The sequence below is a fragment of the Heterodontus francisci genome, chromosome 3, assembly GCF_036365525.1.
Source record: "Heterodontus francisci isolate sHetFra1 chromosome 3, sHetFra1.hap1, whole genome shotgun sequence".
Classification (NCBI taxonomy): Eukaryota; Metazoa; Chordata; class Chondrichthyes; order Heterodontiformes; family Heterodontidae; genus Heterodontus; species Heterodontus francisci.
The window spans coordinates 94,538,599-94,559,060 of NC_090373.1; the positions used below are offsets into that span (position 1 = coordinate 94,538,599).

Sequence of the window (20,462 nt, forward strand, 5' to 3'; positions counted from 1 at the left end):
AGCAACTTCCAAACCCCCCACCTCTCCCACCTGGAAGGACCAGGGCAGCAGATGTGTGGGACACCACCATCTGCAAATTTCCCTCCAAGCCACACACCATCCTTCTTGGAAATATATCGCTGTTCCTTCACTGTCACCGGATCAAAATCCTGGAACTCCCTCCATAACAGCATTAGGAGTGGGTGTGCCCACACCAGATGGACTGCAGTGGTTCAAGAAGACATCTCACCACCACCATCTCAAGGGCAATTAGGGATGGGCTTGCCAGTAATGCCCACATCCACGAGACAAAGAAAAAAATTCTTAGTACTTTACTCCCAGCAAATGAATGTTTCTCCAATATCTATCTCAAATATGTTATTAACTATGGTCATACAATCACCCAAAGTGGCCAGCTCCTGTGGTTGTTTATTCTTCTTCCGATGATAAATTGGGATCTTTCCTTGAGATCTCCTCCGACAATTCTGTGGGGGGGTCTTCTTCCTTTGACTGCAGTAAAGGTCACCAATGTATTCAACCTTTTTACACTTTTTCGGGGGATGGGGTTAGCTTCCTATATTGACAAGCCATACCATCCTGTGAAGCTTCTTTTTAAAAACACAATACACAACTATATTTCTCCGTCTTTGTTTAAACCATGATTTGAATCTGCCCAGAAAACTGACCATCTTTTGTTCGCTTTCTCCAGTAATGTTCTATTATATGAAGCCCCTTATTGTCTATTTTCCAGAAAAAAAAATGTTTCTATGTTGTTGAAACACTGTTTCACCTTATCTAGGTCCAAGGCCTAGTCTTCACAAACTAAAGCCCTATTGTGTTTTGTTGGCTTGTATTATCTCTCTTGTTCTCTCGAAGCAATTGCTTTCGTCTCTCGGCTTAGCAAGTTCAGCGAGTTTAATTTTAAAACTCTGACAGACAAACGCTGTTAGTAGCTTTCCAAGACATGCTGGTTGAATGTCAAGTTTAAACATTATGTCAAAAGGCTTTTTGTCTTGCACAGTAATGAACAATCTTTACTGTTTCCACCAAAAGTAGTTATTGATGTATTGAATATTTCCTCCACAAAAAGAGCTGGAGAGATATCTGTAAAAAGCAACATAAAACCTTGCAAATGTTGGAAATCAGAAATGAAAGCAGAAAATGCTAGAAACACACAGAAGGTCAGTCAGTATATGTGGAGAGAGCAGACATGTCAACCTTTCAGGCTGGGCACTTTCTCCAAACTGGAAAATGAAAAGATGCACAGGCAATTAAATCGAATCAGGAAAAGGGAGAGGTGCAGGAAACAGGGAGGAAATATTAGTAAACAGACCCATCCGCTTTCACACAATTAAAATCGGGCCCATTACCTCAGTGAAACAGTGTGAAAAAAGAATTAAAGAAAAAAGAACATGTGAATAGCTAAGGCAATAAGAGGCATATCCATGGTTTAAAAAAAAAATGAGAAGGGAGAAATTGAAAACACGGCCTGTAGGTCAGCCTGAAATTAAAATGAAAGACTGGCAATACAGTCGTGGGTCCGCCAATTCTGAAAAAGAACAATAAGAGGCTACTGTCCCCTTCCACCTCTGTGTTCTGGCAAAGCAATTCCACCCCAAGGTTCAACTGCATCCCATCCTCCCTCGCCCACCCACCTACACCCCAGCAGCCTACTTGCATCACCGGTACACTCTTTTAAAGAGGGTGGATGTTACTAATCTCAGTGTTCAGCCCCAACGGCTGCAGAATACGCAGGAGAAAGATGTTCCTGGAGCTTAAGAGGCCAAAGCTGGAGGTCAAAGTGGGAATGGGAAGAATTAAAATGGTGAGTCACAGAGTGCTCAGGGCCACACTTGCCAACAAAATGGGGATTTACAAAACGGTCACCTATTTGGCATTTGGCTTTCCCAATAAAGAGATCACACTGGGATTTGGAAATACAATATACAGTTGAGAGGAAGTATACGTAAATTACTCTCTTATGTGGAAGGACTGTTTCCACAAGGTTGCTTATATTCGCTCAATATGGAGCGCACACTTTCTCCCCACAATGATACACTTCACTTCACTTAAACCCAGAGAGCTTAAGTGCAATGCAGTAGAGCCAAGGCTTAGGAATCACCTAAGTGTGCAGAGGGGTATTGCTGGCTAACAAATCATAGAAATCAAGTTGCTTTATTGATATTGTTCTCAAGGTTATTTGATCATATAAGATGATTATTTTAACCGAACTACAACTCAATAAAATGACTTGCATTTATATAGTGCTTTTCATGACCACTGAATGCCTCAAAGTGCATCACAACCAATGAAGTACTTTTGAAGTGTAGTCACTGATCACCAAGTTGATGGTTTATAAGGCCTGTATTCTCAGCACCTTGCTGTGTGGCTGTGAAACATGGACGAGTTACAGCTACCAGAAAAAGAAACTCTGTAATTTGCATCTTCGCTGTCTGCGGTACATTATGGGTATATCCTGGCAGGACAAAATCACAAATGCAGCAGTCCTCTCAAAGGCAGAGCTCCCATGTGTGTTGGCGCTAATCAAATAGAGGCGGCTTCGGCGGCTCGGACACATCCACGGGATGGAAGACAGTCACATACCCATGAATCTCCTGTATGATGAGGTAGCTCGGGCCAGACAACTAGTGGGGCGCTCAAATCTCCGCTTCAAGGATGCTTGCAAGCGTAACATGAAGGCCCTAAATGTCGACTATCGTAGCTGGGAGTCACTAGCTGACGAAAAAGGAAAATTGCGACTTGTGTGCACTACCCCGATGACCAGTTGCTACAGCAGCTTGGCAAAAACAACAACTCACAGTGTCACTTGGCAGCTTCATGTGCAGCACTTGTGTCAGAACCTCTCTCAAGAATTGGCCTTTACAACCATCAGCAAAGGTACACCAAAAGAAGACACCCTGCCTAAATGGATTGTTTGCTGCATGTCCATCGTCTTTCGTAGATGGAAGCATGCCAATCTTCCACTGTTGTAATGTCGCAAATGCAGCAGTCAGTAGCCGCAGCCAATTTGCACACAGCAAACTTCCACAAACAGCAATGTGGTAATGACCAGATAATCTGTTTTTGTGATGTTGATTTGAGGGATAAATATTGACCAGGACACTGGTGATAACTCCCCTGCTCTTCTTCGAAACAGTGCCATTGGATCTTTTACAACCACTTGAGCAGGCAGTTGGGGCCTTGGTTTAACGTCTCATCCAAAAGACAGCACCTCTGACAGTGCAGCACTCCCTCACGACTGCGCTGGAGTATCAGCTTTAAATTATGTGCTCAAGCCCTGGGGTGGGACTTGAATCTGTTTGTTTCTATGTTCTTCACAGAAACAGGCCATTTGGCCCAACCAGTCCATGCCGGCATTTATGCTCCACTCGAGCTTCCTCCCATCTTTCCTCATCTACATCTATCATTGTAACACTTTATTCCCTTCTCCCTTAAATGCTTGTCTACCTTTCTCTTAAATGCATCTATATTATTCACTTCAACCACTCCCTGTGGTAGTGAGTTCCATATTTTCACCACTCTTTGGGTAAAGAAGTTTCTTCTGAATTCCCTATTGGATTTCTTGGTGACTATCTTATATTGATGGCCTCTAGTTATGCTCTTCCCCAGGTCACTCCTCAGTCTTATTTTTTCAAGACACCCAGCCTGTCAATTCTTTCCTGTTGGGTTTCCTCCTGCATTTCTGGTATCATTCTCATAAATCTTCTTTGCACCCTTTCTAGTACCTCTATATCTTTTCTAATATAACACATTTGGAATATCGTTCATAAATTTGGTTTAAAAGGGGGACTCATGGTTTGGAGAGGCTTCAGGAAAGAGTGACATGCATGAGACTGAGAATGGCTAGCATAATTGAACCTCATCAGAGAGCTGAAGAGTGGCTCAGCAAGATCTGATTGTCTTTTCCCCTCCCCTTCTACAGCCAGTCTGTTCCGCTGTGGACCGGATCTGCCCCGGATTCACTCCACAGTATTTGCACTTTGGAAGCGCCGCGATGGGTTGCGTTTTGCTCCTGGTTCCCATCCTGTTGGCTCTGGCGGCTGCAGCCCTGCTGCCCTGGGTGTTTAAGCAGAGAGAGCCGCGGAAGATAGCGGCTCCTCCATGCGTTGGCGGCTGGATTCCATGGATCAGGGCTGCTATCCGCTTCGGAAAAGCTCCGCTTGAATTTATCGAACAAGCCAGAGCAGAGGTAAAATGGAAACATTACCATTAAAACAAACTGTCCATTAACCTATAAGGAACAATTGTTACCATTACTAGAGTAGAGCTCATCTGAAGAGCTTATGCAAGGAAGAGGAGGCGAGGTTGCATTTTATTAAATATTAATTTTCACTGAAGCTTCTTTTCCGATCTAAAGACCAGTGTTCAGACCTGTCAAATGTCTCTAATTTGGGCACACTGTAATTTCCTTTAAGGAAAAACGCAGCGCATTGTTTGCAAATACATTTGCATTTTTGTTGCTTCCTGAAATATTTTGCATCAGAAGTCCCTCTGCTGGCTCAGTTGATAATTGCATTGCTTGATGGGGAAGTGATCAGTAAATCAGGAAGATCCCAGTTTATTTCTTTGCTATATATTGATTTAACTGCTCTCAGCTCGAGTGGCGTTTTGCAAGCTACCATCGACCTGAATTCCCTTGGCCCGGGGTATGGAAAGGTATGAATGTGTAGCCATTGGTTGAATGATCAAAATATGAATTGTATCCCAGTAGAAATTAGCTTCTTCAGGAGGGCAGAAAAACTGGTGGGGATAACATTTAAAAAACACGCCAGTTTCGCTGGTTGTTTTTATAAGGGTGCAGTGAAAAGAAAAGAAAGTAATACTTGCATTTATATAGCACTTTTCACAACCTCCATATATCCCAAAGCGCTTTACAGCCAATTAAGTACTTAGAAAGTGTAGTCACTGTTGTAACATAGGAAACGGGAAAGCAAATTTGGGCACAGCAATCAGCAATGAAATAAATGACCAGGGATTGTGTTTTTGGTGTTGGTTGAGGAATAAATGTTGGCCAAGCCACTGGAAGAATTCTCTTCCTCTTTGTCGAATAGTGCCATAGGATCTTTTACACCCACCTGAGCGGGCAGAAGGGGCCTCAATTTAATGTCTCACCTGAAAAACTGTTCCTCCAACAATGCAGCACTCCCACTTGGAATCACTTAATTCTAATACTTGAAAAGAGCTCCCTTTTTTGTCAACTCCTGTTTTGTCAAAAATGCCTCCAGCAATTGGAATATGGTTAGCAGTGCTCCATGGATGTGTTGGATGTCTGCTTTTATGTGACTTGAGTGGGCAGCATAAGTTTGGCTCTGTTACTGATAAAAAGTAACTGGGTCATTCAATAAGGCAACAGGTTCAAGGGGTCTTGCGGTCACTGGCAGATCTTGGGTGGACGTTGGCATAAAAGACCAGTGGCAGCGGCAATTCTGATGGGACCTGATGGAAACCAGGTGACCCACCCAGAATTCCAACATTTTCCAGGACATTTTCACAGGGTCCTGGGCTTGGCACAACATGGCCACTGACATCATGAGCAGATCTCTGAGGGTCGGAATTTGTTCAGCCCCACTCTTCTGCCCAGTGATATTGACACTGGGATAAACCTACCATACAAGTCAGCTTGGGAGCCGCAGTTTCAAGACTAGGGGTATAGCATAGAAAAGTCCAGAATTCTAGTGTTTGAATTGGCCCTCCTACATGGGCAATGCCAGGAGGGTGGGAGTGGGGGGGGGGGTGCGAGTGTGTGCATTCTGTTTGGTTGCGTGTACTTCTGGGACATGCCTACTAATGACCAATCTAAGTAGCCATTTATTGTCACCTCTTCTGCCAGGGGTACCTGAAATCCACCCACACTGGTGAGAGTGCCTGCTGGCAATATTTAATACTCTGACCTTAGATACTCCAGTGGAATCAGCCGTGTTTGATTGCTGCACTTGTTGTTGGAGAATTTTCAGGCCCAGTGCCTTTAAGAACAATAGGTTCTGTAAGTTATTTTTGTAGAAATATTTTAATCTACGACTAGAAACTTACAGCTAATTAACTATTGGAAAAGGTACATTTAAATAACACCTAGCTGTCCATCATTGTGGACGAGACACTGGCGAGCAGAATAGTAGTAGTTGGTCAGCTGATCCCAATCTGTACATCAGAAAACAAGCATAGGAAGATAATAGTTGTGACAGCACTAACTTGGCAAGAAGTCAAGAAAATGGTCCATGGGTTTAAAAAAAAAAGCAATAAGAGAAATTCCTCTAGCCATCAGGTGAAGTTGAATCTGGTATGTGCTATCCCCTCTTTATCATGTAATTCATTGAATCACAGCTGTTGGAAAGTATGATTTACAGGAAGAATTGAAAACCTTACTAATGCATATCGTCATTACCTGCTTAATCATTGTCCTGGATTTTGGAGTAAAGATAACGGTGAGGGTCTCAGCGCTCATTGTTATTAAAGATTAAGTCAGACAGCAACATCCAGCAACTACACATCTGCAGTTAAACATGAAAATCCGGAAGTTGCGTCCAAGTTGCACAGCTCCTCCATGAGCTTTGCTGCACCGGTATCTTGCCCAGAGGCTTGCATTGAAATATATGTAAGGATATGATGTCATGGTACTTGCGCATTAAACTCACCAGAAAAAAATTGGGGCTTGTCCATTCTAGTGTAAGTGGATTTCTAACAGCATGATAAGTCTTAATTACTGATAAACAACCACACCGGCACCGAAAATTAACTTTTACAGGTGTAGAGTCTCCTTTCTTCAGATTTTAATCATTATTGGAGATTTAAAATTTAAAAAAAAATTCTACTTCCTGATTTTTATCTTTCTCTTAATCTCATCTTTCCCTCTCTTTATTTTTCTTTCTGTACATGATTTGGAATTGAATTAAATATACTAATGTACACTTTCTCGTTCAGACTCTGCGCTGCTCAGTTGCTTACTCTGTTCTCACAGTTCCCAGATCCCCTGGTATAGGGTGCTGTGCCAAAATAGTTTTCTAATCACAGCAAGTTCCAGTACAAACTCTCCTAGAAAGTCTATAAGAAAATGTAAGTGTAATTTTCATTCACTACTGACTGCAGAATCCGGGCCAATATGTGAACACATAAATAATTGTTCTGACGATATTCGACTGATAGTCCAGATTGTTCTATGGAACAAAAATGGCTATCTGAAATGCCAAGCTCCACATCAGAAGCAACTCATCGGCCTGAAGCTTATTAGCGATTATTACGCGTGGGGGCTCATTTAAATGGAGGGGGTGTAGCGGCCGCCCCCAATGGCACAGAGGGGGCAGCTGCTGCATCCCCAGCAACTGTATCCGCGCTAATGCACAGGCGCTGATGCCATTTTTAAAGGGCTGCAAGCCCTTAGGAGAAATTTTAATTTTTAAAGTGACATTGTAAAGCATTATTTATTAAAAATTAAATAAATAATGGAGGCCCTTTTCCATCCCCCCCAAACGTTTTTTATGGGACATTAGCATAAAAAAAAGTTTATTACCAACCTTTCTCTCCCTCCCCCCCAACCTCTTAACATTTGCCCTTCAACCCGTTCCCACCATCCCCACATCCAATAAAAGTGACTTCCCTGCTCTCCCACCCCTCCCGCCTTAAAAGTTTTATTCCTCCCCCCTCCCCACCAGGTTCTCACCTGGCATGCAAAGGATGAGCGGTGGCCGTAAAATTGTCGTGTGATGGTCGCTGCCTGCAGTTAAGTTTATTTCCATTTCATTAATGTTAATTTGAATATGCAGATGAAGGGTCTGCCACCAGGTAGCGGTGGTGGGGGGGGGGGGGGTTGCACCGAGATCCCCCAGCCGCCAGTAATGTGTGGCGGACCCTTTGCAATGTCGCGGGTTGAGGCAGGCCTCTCCTGTAGAATTTTACGAGCCCCCGTGCCGTGACTCGCAGCGTCGAGGAGTCGGTAAAATACTGACCATAGAGCCACACAACTGTATCAAGCACTGGCACAGGTGCAAAGACACCAGAACTGTCACATCTAGGTGAACTATGAAGCAATCAATGAGCATGAATGATGACGGTTTATGATGGTTGAGAGAGGTATAGAATGGTAGAATCATAGAAACGTACAGCACAGAAGGAAGCCATTTGGCTTATTGTGTGTGTGCTGGCTGTCTTGAAAGGGCTGTCCAATTTAGTCCCACAGCCCTGCATTATATTACGTGTCCAATTGCCTTTTGAAATTTCCTATTGTTAGGATCCCATTAGGGACTGTTAACTGGGATTTTGACTTGCCCTCTTTTTAAATGTTATTTCTGAAAGAATTATGTCACAAGATCTCACATTTTAAACAAAGCAAAACACTACTAACTTGACACTCAAATTTGGAAACACTTATATTTTAAACTTAAAATCCTAACAGAACATGTATACGCATACCTCAAACTCTAAACCTCAACAGAACAATCCTATTTGACTGTTACTTTCACCCCAAGAATTTTCCTATATGTTGCAGGATCTTGGTTTGTTCACTTCTCCTGGGACCAATCCAAAGTGTACCACAGCTCTTAGGAATTCACTTCAATTTCCATAATTTCTCAAGTGTCTTCTGAGGTCACTTCCCAAATCTGGACTTCCCAGCTTGAGCACAGGCATGCCTCAAAACGGAAACACCCCTGGTTCCCGATGGCCCCTTTGCTCCTGAGTCCAATTGACATCCAAAAGCCAACTTGCTTTTTCCAAAAGCCAAATGCTTGCCTAAAAGCCAGCTGCTTCTCTGAAAGCCAACTGACTGACTGTGTCAGCAAACACACAGATCAGAAACCTAACGGGCACCCCTGCCTCATCTATCTCCGCAGACTCTGGTGCATGTGGGATGTCCCAGATAGCAATTTAAACGAATTATTTCCAACTCTAAATCTTCTCTTTGTTCTGGGAAATCATCTGTATAACTTAAATCCCTGAGTGCAACAATTGCTGACATACCGTCAGCAAGTTAAGAAGGGTTCCCATTGTGTAGGGTCTTTACACTTCCCAATGTGACTTTACTAAATAAACATGGGCCCCCTTTTGATTAGTAACCACCTTGGACTTGTTTGCCAGCTTCTCAAACCAGGTGTTTTCATTTGTCCTGCATTAAAAAAAAAATCAATTCTCAAATTAAAAGTTACCTCTGGAAAATTAATATAAACCATGAAACAGATGATCGTAACACTGTGGAATCTGATTTGACCAGGTGCATGATAGATGTAGAAATTAGGGGCTTGCCTTCAAAATATCTGCACAACATCATGGCCACAATGTATACTATGATGGAGAAAAGGATCAGAGGGGTGAAGATCCATCTCTGAGATGAATAACTGTTAACTCCTGAAATCAACAATATTCTGAATTACTGATTGATTGCAGTGCAGTCTAGCATGGAGGGAACTGCAACTAATGTGCTACTGCAATTGGAAACATCAGTGACCCAAGAATTAAGCAACGTAGAGGCATTAAAAATTATTTGTCTGCTACTATATCTCATAGGGATACACCATCCAAGGAGTTTTGTAGTCAGGACTGGAGCATCCTGAAGAAAGGACATATGCAGTGAGATACAGCAGTCTGCCCTCTGAAAGACCATGATTCGTGATGCAAGTCACCAAAGGTTTCTGCAGTGGACTTCAGGTCAGGTCATTGGAAATCAGACCAGTAACCACTGCTTGATTTGAAGAGATCCTGGGTCATATATCTTCATGTGTTCCATTTGAAGACTGTGAGACAACTGCTAATTAAGGCACTTCATGGCCATTTTCTATACCATCAGGACATATGTTTATCCTGTCTATTCTCCAACATAGTCTTGGTGTTTCTTTTCTGCTGGGTTGCTCTTCAGGTCCCTTACTGCTCAATCCCTGAATTGATCAACTGATGTTGGTTTGTGCAGGTCTCATTTCTGCTTGTTCCTCTGTTTTGCTTGCTGGGTCTTCGCTACTCCACTCTACCAACTCTGAAGTCTGCCTCTACTCCTTTTTTTGCCTTTTCTTGTGACTGCCCACTGTGATCTGCTCTACCTCCAGCACTGGAATTTTTTCTTGATTGTTTCCACTGGCTTGGCTTTAGATTCACTTCTCACGCTTCTGGCTGCTGCTTCTCAGGCCTGTAACCAATCTCGGCCTCGTCAACCCTGAAAATATATTTAGAGGTTCAATTGGTACTTCAGTAAAGAGTGGAAGTTCACTGATATGAGGAATGAGAGCTGTTTCTTCTGAGGTGGCTGGTTATGTTGGATTGTAAGGGAGAGGCAATGGACAATTTAGCATGGAATGTTGGTTCAGAGGTTCAAGATAATGCTCATGAGAAGGTGTACATCAAAACTCCAATCCCTAGCTACCGACTCCATCCCTCTCCTGGCAACATTCTGAGGTTAAACCAATATGTTCGCAATCTTAGTGTCATACTTGACCCCGAGATGAGCTTCTGACCTTATATTCACCTATTTCCACTTCCGTAACATCACCCGACTGCCCTGTCTCAGCTCATCTGGTGCTGAAAATCTCATTCATGCCTTCGTTACCTCTATACTTGACTATTCCAATGCAATCCTGGCTGGTCTTCCATATTCTATCCTCTGTAAGCTTGAGGTCATCCAAAACTCTGCAGTTTGTGTCCTAACTCACATCAAGTCCCGTTTACCCATCACCCCTGTGCTCGCTGTCTCCTGGTCAAGCAACGTCTTGATTTTAAAATTTTCAACCTTGCTATCAAATCCCTCCATGGCCTTGCCCATCCCACCCTATCTCTGTAATCTCCTCCAGCCCCACTACCTTCTGAGATATGTGTGCTCATCTAATTCTGGCCTCTTGAGCATCCCTGATTTTAATTGCTTCACCATTGGTAACCGTACCTTCAGCTGCCTAGGCCCTAAGTTCTGGAATTCCCTCCATAAACCTCTCCGCTTCTCTATCTCGCTTTCTTTCCATAAGGCACTCCTTAAAACCTACCTCTTTGATGAAGCTTTTGGTCATCTGATCTAATGTCTCCTTATGTGGCTCGGTGTCATATTTTGTTTTAATGTACTCCTGTGAAGCACCTTGGGATGTTGGATTATGTTAAAGCTGCGATATAAACATAAGTTGTTAAATTCTGCAATTTTCTTCAGCATGCCTGGGCTGGAAAGGCAGTTTTCTGTATATCAACCAGGGTTTTTGCTCCTAATTGCTAACTCTTAACCTTGCTTAAAAAGTGTCAGAGCAGAATTGGGTTGTGAAATTTCCTTTGATTGAATAGCCTGTCAACATCTGCTATCTAAGCACATAAATATTATAATCTGCTCCCAAGAAACTAAGCCCTTCTTCAAACTGTATCAATGTGACTTGGAAAGTCACTGGAGGGCTGACACAACTTAGAGTCATCCCATAGGCAACTCAAAACCTTCAAGAGGGAGTGGAGGGAAATTTTGCTAAGTTAAAATAATTATGACAAAAATTAGGGGACAAAACTCTGTGGGATGGGCATTCTGTCATAAGTGCCAGGGTATAGCTTCGGGGAACCTCCACCACTTACTCAGATGGAGAATGGGAAGGGATCCGAGGGTGGTTTCCCAATTAGGCACAAACCTGAAGAAGGGGGACAGGAAATGCGTGAGCTGACACACACGGCGGCCTGCCAGCACCAATAGCCCAAAAGAAGTCAAGGGGCTAAATAATTATGAAATGTAGCTAAATCTTCAAAGGTCCAAGTTGGGTTGCTTTTTGCCAGCTGGTATGTTTCTTCTCACATGGCATGCTGGTGGATTCAAATCAAAGAATGAACAGCTGATATAATTTATAATCCATCATGTGGTTTTCAGTTACCTTTCTTCACACTTCCTCCACCACGAGAGGGTATGCAGGGCCTCTGTGTGTGTAATATCCATCAAAGACTCAAGTTAAAAGCAACGGAAAGGAACTACAATGATTTCATACTGTTTCTTGTACAATAGTACTGCTTGTTTCCATCTGTGTCTTAGGGCAGGATTTTCCATTTTGGGTTAAATGCTGGTCCCGAATCCACACTGTGTCAGGATCAGCAACCTGACATTGATTTTGCCTGGATTGGCCAATTAAGGGCGGCAGTCAGGCTCTTGAAGCTGGAGGGCCAACAGGAGGTCCTCCAGCACAAAAGGAGCTGCAGTTTGCTGTTGCAGGTAAGGGAGAGAGAGGGCGTGTCCATCAAGGCACTTTTAAAACTTTTGGGAAAAAATGGCCACAGCTGCCTGATCACCATTGTGGAGGGGAAAGCTTTCGATAGGGTGGCCTGCAGCTGCAGCTGTAACCAGGGTGGGTGGAGGGGAGGGGTGACTCAAAGTCAGCCTGGAATGCTGACTGCACCCCTCGCCCCCCGAATCTGCCACCAGGAGGCCATCTCCAAGCAGCTGCCATGCTCCTGAAAATTCCAGTCAGCCTCTGATCAATGGCCTTAATTGGCCTTTTAATTACTCCAATTGACAATCAGCCACTTGCGGGTGGGTAGACATTGCGCCCCAACCCGGCCTCTTAGGTAAATGGCCCAGAGATGGGAAGGTGCTGGCAAAACAGCACTTCTGCTGGGGGGGCGTAAAATTACTTGCCCGCCTGCCTCCATTCCCGCCCCCTTATCGGGGCGAAAATCCTGCCCTTAATATTTCTTATACTTATTTGTAAATAAACCTAACTGTTGTTTTCAATCTCAATGTAAATCTTTGGTATTTTTTACAAAGCCATACAGTTCAGGAACATCCCAGGTTTATCACTGTAGTATATACTACCTCCTGGTGGAGATGGCAGAATGTAGTGGGCAACCCAAGGTCTCCAGTGCAATGTATTGTATTTAAGGGATGGTAAATGTAAAACTTGGAGCAAGTTCAAACCATAATGGTGCTATATAAATGTTAAGTATTTTATGCTTTTACTAAGGCATACAAACCAGGAAGGGTCCAGGTTTGATACTTGATATGTTTTGAGTTTGCTGATCATTTAGGGGTGTGGTAGGCCTAGATATTGTGCCCACATTATGTGAATCTTTTGGTGGATCTGGGGCTGGCATGGACGGAAACCTGCCTGATGATGCTCTCTGTCACCTGCCTCTCTCGCTGACCCCCATTTCCCAGTGGGTGAATGCAGCGCCACAAAGTGTTTGGGCATATGCAAATTATATAGAAGATAGGGAAATATTGCTTCTGCCATATTTCCTGCCACTTGACCTGTTGCAACACTAAACGCCAGGGCCACTTAAAGGTGTACAGAGAAAGACAATAATGGTTCCAGCGGCAAGGGCATGTGCAACAGTCTCCAAGAATTGCCATGCACAAGCCCCAGAAGACGGAAGTGTTTTTTTAAGGTTTTACTGGCATCTGTGGAGCCACTGGCACTCTCGTCTCAGTGATCTACCATTCCTGATTTCTTCCTTAATTCTGGTGGGACTCGTCTTTGAAGGTCGGTGAGTGCACATCAATTATGTCAATTACTACTCGTCTCAGAATTTGGATGAGCTTGAGACATTGCCCTGGTGTTTAGAAGTCCTGCCCTATTGTGAATGCCCAATCCAATTGTGAAATCTAGGCTGCAGAGGTCTTACAATTTATCTCAGTATCCCAAAGTTATGGAAAGATAAGTAAATTATTGTTCTCATTTCTGGTTGTATGTGGATGTCTGGTAAAGATAAAGTTCAGTTTAATTAGCATCAAAGAGGAAGAATCATGAATTGGGCAAGAACATTCTTGGACTTGCTGAATTAGCTGGCAGAGTCCTAAAAGCAGTATAAGTTGTTGGGGTCATTATCTACAACTTGCCAAGCATATATTAATTGTAACTTCCTCATAAAAATGTTTTAATTTGTAGTACGGAGCAGTTTTTACTGTGGTTGCTGCTGGAAAGAGACTCACCTTTATTACAGAAGAGGAAGATTTTGAGATATTCTTTAAATCTAAAAATGTTGACTTTCAACAAGCAGTACAAGAAGCTGTACAGCATACTGGTAAGAAACAGCACAGAAACAGTGTACACTAATTAAATATAGAGTCATAGAGTTATACAGCACAGAAACAGGCCCTTTGGCCCACCGTGTCCATGCTGGCCATCAAGCACCCATCGTAATCCCATTTTCCAGCACTTGGCCCGTAGCCTTGTATGCTATGGCGTTTCAAGTGCTCATCTAAATACATCTTAAATGTTGTGAGGGTTCCTGCCTCTACCACCCCTTCAGGCAGTGTGTTCCAGATTCCAACCACCCTCTGGGAAACATACCGGCTCCAACCGTGCGAAAACTTCACCCCTCTGGACCACCAGGACAACCCTCCCATTTCAGTTTGAGATTATTCTACCTGGAATAGGCCATTTAGTCACTCAAAACTGTTCCACCATTCTTTGATCATGTTTCCTTTAACCTTACTCTCTGTCTCCTAGCTTGTAACCAATTACCAACCCACATAACAATTTTGCATCCAATTCCATGCACTTTCATTTTTGCTCATAATCTCTTATCAAATGTTTTCTGGAAGTCTATATAGACAACACCCATGACATCCCTATCCAGCTCCTTAATAAATTCAGCTACATTAGTCAGAATGGCCTACCATTTGAAATTCTTTGCATTTGTGTAAACCTTTTGGGCTGGATTTTGTTCTCCCCCAGGCATCCGGTTCAGTGGCGGGGGTGGGGAGAGGATGGCCTGAAGATGCCTCCGGGAGAGGACCGCCACGCACCCCGCGCTGGGTGTCCTGGCCCGATATTACTGACGACGACGAGACCTCGTGGTGGCTGCCATCCACCCCCTGCCACTCAGCGACAAGACCCCAATTTGAATAATTAAATAAATTAAAATGATTGAATTAATGAAACTCATGTCACCACCTGATGTCCCGCTGCGATCTTCGGCCTGGTGGGCGGCACTCCCATGCTTTCGGATCCCCATCCAGGGAAATGAGGTGCCACACTGGTGGGGAGGAGGGAGAAAGTATGTTTATTAGTGCGACGTGTGGGCGGGGGGGTGGAAATGGGATCAAATTAATGTCATGGGTGTAGGGATGGTGGGAAGGGTTGGGGTTGAAAGTTTGTGCAGTTTGGTTGGGGGGAGTGCGGGGGGGAGGTCAGATTGTAAAGGTAAGTGTTTTTAGGGGAGGGAGGGCAAATAATTAATGTAATTGTTACGGGCAAATGAAATGTATTTATTTTTATTCACTTCATCTTTAAATATTTAAATTTCCCAGTAGGGCTAACAGCCCTTTAAAAATGGCATCAGCGCCTGTGTACAGGCAGCGTACACCATTGCCGGGGACGGACAATCCGGCCCCTCCACATGATTTGGAGTCCACCCCGGCTATTTAAATGAGCTGCCACACGGAAGATTGTGGCAGCTCTGTGACTGTGTGGGCCGCCCTTTTTTTCACTTGCTGCCGAAATCGGCGGCGGGTACATAAAACTCAGCCCTTTGCCTTGATAGTATCTCTGACATCATTTGTTGACCATGGTTGCTTCACCATACAAATGGAACTTTTATCTTTTTGGAGTGTGTACTGGCAATGCTTATGAAAGACCTTTCTGGGTTATTCACCTTTTTAGACAAGGAACAGAGTTATTTTTTAGAAATTCCACGACATTTTCAGATACAAGATGAATTTTAGGAGTCTGACAAATTGCACTAATGCATTTGTTGAAATCTCAGTTATTGGATTGTACCATGGAGACCATGGAAGTTTTATCAATTTGACTAGATAATGAATCTAATGCAAATAAATGCATCTGTGCAACAATTTGAAGGGTATTGTATTGAAACCTAAAAAAAACCGGAAAAAAAAACCAATCTTTGCAGTCAGCCTCAGTGCACCTAACAGAACTTTCGACAAGCCATCTGTTCAGAAGACAACTCACACATACTCCCCGGGGTCTTGCAAACTGCAATTCCATGACAATGTGTTAAGTCTTAATTATTGCCAAGCAACTGTTCTGGCACTGAAAATTAACTTTTACAAGTGTGAAGTCTCATTCCATTAGAGTTTAATTATTGTTGGAGAATTTTTTAAAATTAAAATAAACTTTTTTACATTTTCTTTCCATTTCCTATCAATCTCTCTCAATCCCATCTTTCTGTCATGCTTTATTTCACTTTCTGTACATGTTTTTACATTGAATTAAATATTCTAATTCACGCTTCCACGTTCAGATTCTGTGTGGTTCAGTAAGGATTCTTCAATCTGATTTGGTTGAAGAAACACCCAGATGCTTTCCCCATTCACACAGGTCCCAGGTACCCTATGGAGGGTACTATAGAGGATTCCTGATGACAGTAAATGCCGTTGAAAATCCAAGTGTCTGTGGGCAACTGTAAGTGTGATGAACCCGTTTGTTCACCGTTGACCACAAAATTCAGGCCAGTTTGTTATAAATTCGTTTTCCTTCCTGATGATCTGTCTGAAATTGAGATTGGGCCTTCATCATGCAAGGAGTTGTGACAGTGAATCCTCTAATAATATGGTGCAACTAGCCAGTACTCAAATGTTCTGCATTTCCACACATATCCCTGTGGTTTCTGACTATCGAAACTTAGTTTAAAATTTGTATTTTGACACATCAGAATATTCATCTTGAAAAAAGATTCTTGTTCTACCAGAGAATCAAGGGTAATAGCCATTAGACATGATCAGAAAGGCATAATCGTAAATTGATACATCATTAAAGGAGACCATTCAACCCATCATTCCTCTGCCAGTTCTTTGAAATGGCTATATGGTTAATCCCATTCCCCTGTCCTTTTCCCTTAGCCTTGCAAATTTTTCCCCCTTGAATATTTATCCGATTCACTTTTGAAAGTTATTTTTGCATTTACTTACACCACCCTGTCAGGCAGTGCATTCCAGATTATGACAACTTGTGTTAATAAAGGTTTCTCCTCATCTTGCCTCTGGTTCTTTTGGCAATTATCTTAAATCTGTGTCCTAGAAACATAGAAAATAGGAGCAGGAGTAGGCCCTTCGAGCCTGCTCCGCCATTCATTATGATCATGCTGATCATCCAACTTAATAACCTGTTTCCGCTTTCCCCCCCATATCCTTTGATCCCTTTCGCCCCAAGAGCTATATCTGACTCCTTCTTGAAAACATACAATGTTTTGGCCTCAACTTCTTTCTGTGGTAGCGAATTCCACAGGCTCACTACTCTCTGGGTGAAGTAAAATACTCCTCATCTCAGTCCTGAAAGGTTTACCCCGTATCCTTAGACTATGACCCCTGGTTCTGAACTTTCCCACCATTGGGAACATCCTTCCTGCATCTACCCTGTCAAGTCCTGTTAGAATTTTATAGGTTTCTATGAGATCCCCCCTCACTCTTCTGAACTCCAGCGAATATTATCCTAACCGACTCAATCTCTCCTCATACGTCAGTCCCGCCATTCCCAGGAATCAGTCTGGTAAACCTTCGCTGCACTCCCTCTATAGCAAGAACATCCTTCCTCAGATAAGACCAAAACTGCACACAATATTCCAGGTGTGGCCTCACTAAGGCCCTGTATAATTGCAGCAAGACATCCCTGCTCCTGTACTCGAATCCTGTCGCTATGAAGGCCAACATACCATTTGCCTTTTTTACCGCCTGTTGCACCCGCATGCTTACCTTCAGCGACTGGTGTACGACAGCGCCCAGGTCTCATTGCATATTCCCCTCTCTCAGTTTATAGCCGTTCAGATAATAATCTGCCTTTCTGTTTTTGCTACCAAAGTGGATAACCTCACATTTATCCACATTATACTGCATCTGCCATGCATTTGCCCATTCACTTAACTTGTCCGAATCACCCTGAAGCCTCTCTGCATCCTCCTTACAATTCACCCTCCCATCCAATTTAGTGTCATCTGAAAATTTGGGGCTATTGTAATTAGTTCCCGCATCTAAATCATTAATATATTTTGTGAATAGCTGGGGTCCTAGCACCGATCCCTGCGGTACCCCACTAGTCACTGCCTGCCATTCAGAAAATGACCCGTTTATTTATACTCTTTGTTTCTTGTCTGCCAACCAATTTTCTATCCATCGCAATACACTACCCCCAATCCCATGCGCTTTAATTTTACATGCTAATCTCTTATGTGGGACTTTGTCGAAAGCCTTCTGAAAGTCCAAATAAACCACATCTACTGGCTCCCCCTCATCAACTCTACTAGTTACAGCCTCTGTTTACCTCCTGCCATTGAACAGGGTTTCTATTTATTTACTCTTATCAAAACCATTTATGATTTTGAACGCCTGTATTCAATCTCCCCTTAACTTTCTTTGCTCTAAGGAGAACAACCCCAGTTTATCTACTCTCTACACATAACTGAAGTCCTGCATCCCTGGTACCAATCTAGTAAATCTCCTCTCTACCATCTTAAAGGTCTTGTCATCCTCCTTAAAATGTGGTGCCAATAATTGGGCACAGTACTCCAGCTGGAGCCTAATTAGTGCTTTATAAAAGTTTAGCAGACCTTCCCTGTTTTTATACTCTATACTTCTGCTTATAAAACCAAGGATCCTGTCTGCCTTTTTAAGTGTCTTCTCAACTTGTCCTTAAAAGATTTGTGTACATACGCACCCAGGTCTCGGTGCTCCTGCGCCCTTTTTAAAATTATAACATTTAGTTTATATTACCTTTCCTCTTTCTTCCTACTAAAGTGCAGCACTTTACACTTCTCTATATTAAATTGCATCTGCCATGTGTCTACCCATTTTACCAATTTGCCTGTTTCCTCCTGTAGTCTGTTACTATTCTCTTCACTATTTACTGCACTTCCAAGTCTCATGTCATCTGAAAACTTGGAAATAGTGCCCTGTATAACCAAGTCCAGGTGATTAGTATAAATATCAGTAAGAATAGTGGTATACTGACCCCTGAGAGACACCACTGAATACTTCCCTTCAGTCTGCAAAACAACAATTCACGACTACTCTCTTTCCCTTAGCCAATTTCGTATTCACTCAGTCACTGTCCCCTTACTCCCATGGGCTTCAATTTTACAAATAAGTCTATTATGTGGTACTTTGTCAAACATCTTTTGAAAGTCCGTTTGCACAGCATCAACTACACTACCTTCATCAACCCTTTCCATTACTTCATAAATAAAATAAATATGCCAAGTTTATAAGTTGCTTATATCACTTGTCAACAGCTTCTATTAGCAGGAAGAGTTTTTATAAGAGCCACACAGCACTTCATGACATGTTGAAATCAAGACTGGCTCCATCTAGATTGCACCTGTTCTCTGCTAATCTGTCTAAGGAGTTCCGTGAACATCTCGTGTACCTTGGAACTAAAGGCACTGATAACTTGTATGATCTCATCTGGTAGGTAACGGCAACCACAACATAGTGTAAAACAATGCTCTGTAAAGTTCATATATTGCAAATACTTAGTTCTACGTTTGGCAATTTTAACAACATCATAAACTCTCTGATTTTTGTAAATGATACGTTAACCTTTGCACAACTTGGAGATGTACTACTTATTTTTCAAAACCATACATTGTGCTGTTGAGAGAGTGTACATTGTGAGGACACCTAGAGAGTGAGTTGGCCTGATGACTGATGAGTAATAAAACCACTCAATTTTCTTTCAAATGGTGGAAACAAGTTAACCTTGGGATCCTAAATTGTCCTGGTGACTCTTTTATAAACCCACTCTGATGCAACGATAATACCTTTTTGAATATGAGATGCCTAAGTTATTCCAATGTGGACTCAGCCATAACTTAGAAAAGAATATAAACAAACATTGCTGGACCTGCATCAAGCCCAACACATGATTCCTTTCAATAATAAAACAAGGGGACATTATGTGCATTTTTACATGGAATTATATTTTTTGGTGGGTAATGAAATCCTTGTACAAGAAATTAATTTTTCTTCACTTATTGACAGGCACACTATGTATCCTGCAGTTGTGAACAACCTGTTTGGAAGAGGCACCTGCCCCACTGATAGAAACACAATTAAAGAATTTGAAGATCACTTCCAAAAGTTTGATAGAGATTTTGAATTTGGTTCCCAGTTACCAGAATTTTTAGTAAGGTAAATAATCCATTCTATTTGATATGTATATTTGGAATTAGCGTTAGCAGGGGTGAACATTCTGTTGGGGTTCTCATGCTTATTCACTGTAACTTTGGCTGCAAAATCCTTTGAAGCATGGCGTAAACGGTGAACCTAAGTAATTGTAGGTCTAGATCCTGGATGTTTTAACTGCTGTAAAGAATTGAGTGTCATTTGCTATCCTTGCTCCAGCACTGTAGTTTAGAATTGTAGAAATTTATGGCACAGAAGGAGGCCATTCAGCTCAACATGTCTGTGCTGGCTGAAAAATAGCAATCCAGCCTAATCCCACTTTCCAGCTCTTGGTCCATAGCCAAGTGCATATCCAAGTACTTTTTAAATGCAATGAGGGTTTCTGCCTCTACCATCTTTTCAGGAGGTGAGTTCTGGATCCCCACCATCTCTGGGTGAACAAATGTTTCCTCAACTCTGCTCTAAT

At 42.6% G+C, this 20,462-nt stretch overlaps 1 protein-coding gene across 3 annotated transcripts in view; it reads left to right on the forward strand.

Annotated features, from left to right (window-relative positions):
• Window positions 1–3,980: 3,980 nt before the first annotated feature.
• Window positions 3,981–20,462, forward strand: part of cyp39a1 (cytochrome P450, family 39, subfamily A, polypeptide 1) — a 46,252-nt gene continuing 29,770 nt past the window's right edge. For all 3 annotated transcript variants that reach the window (XM_068024626.1, XM_068024636.1, XM_068024645.1), the window contains exons 1-4: window positions 3,981–4,189; window positions 13,806–13,941; window positions 19,105–19,279; window positions 19,853–20,002. In XM_068024626.1, coding sequence (XP_067880727.1) covers window positions 3,995–4,189; window positions 13,806–13,941; window positions 19,105–19,279; window positions 19,853–20,002 — 656 coding nt within the window. In that variant the 5' untranslated portion in view covers window positions 3,981–3,994. The remainder of the gene's footprint in view (window positions 4,190–13,805; window positions 13,942–19,104; window positions 19,280–19,852; window positions 20,003–20,462) is intronic.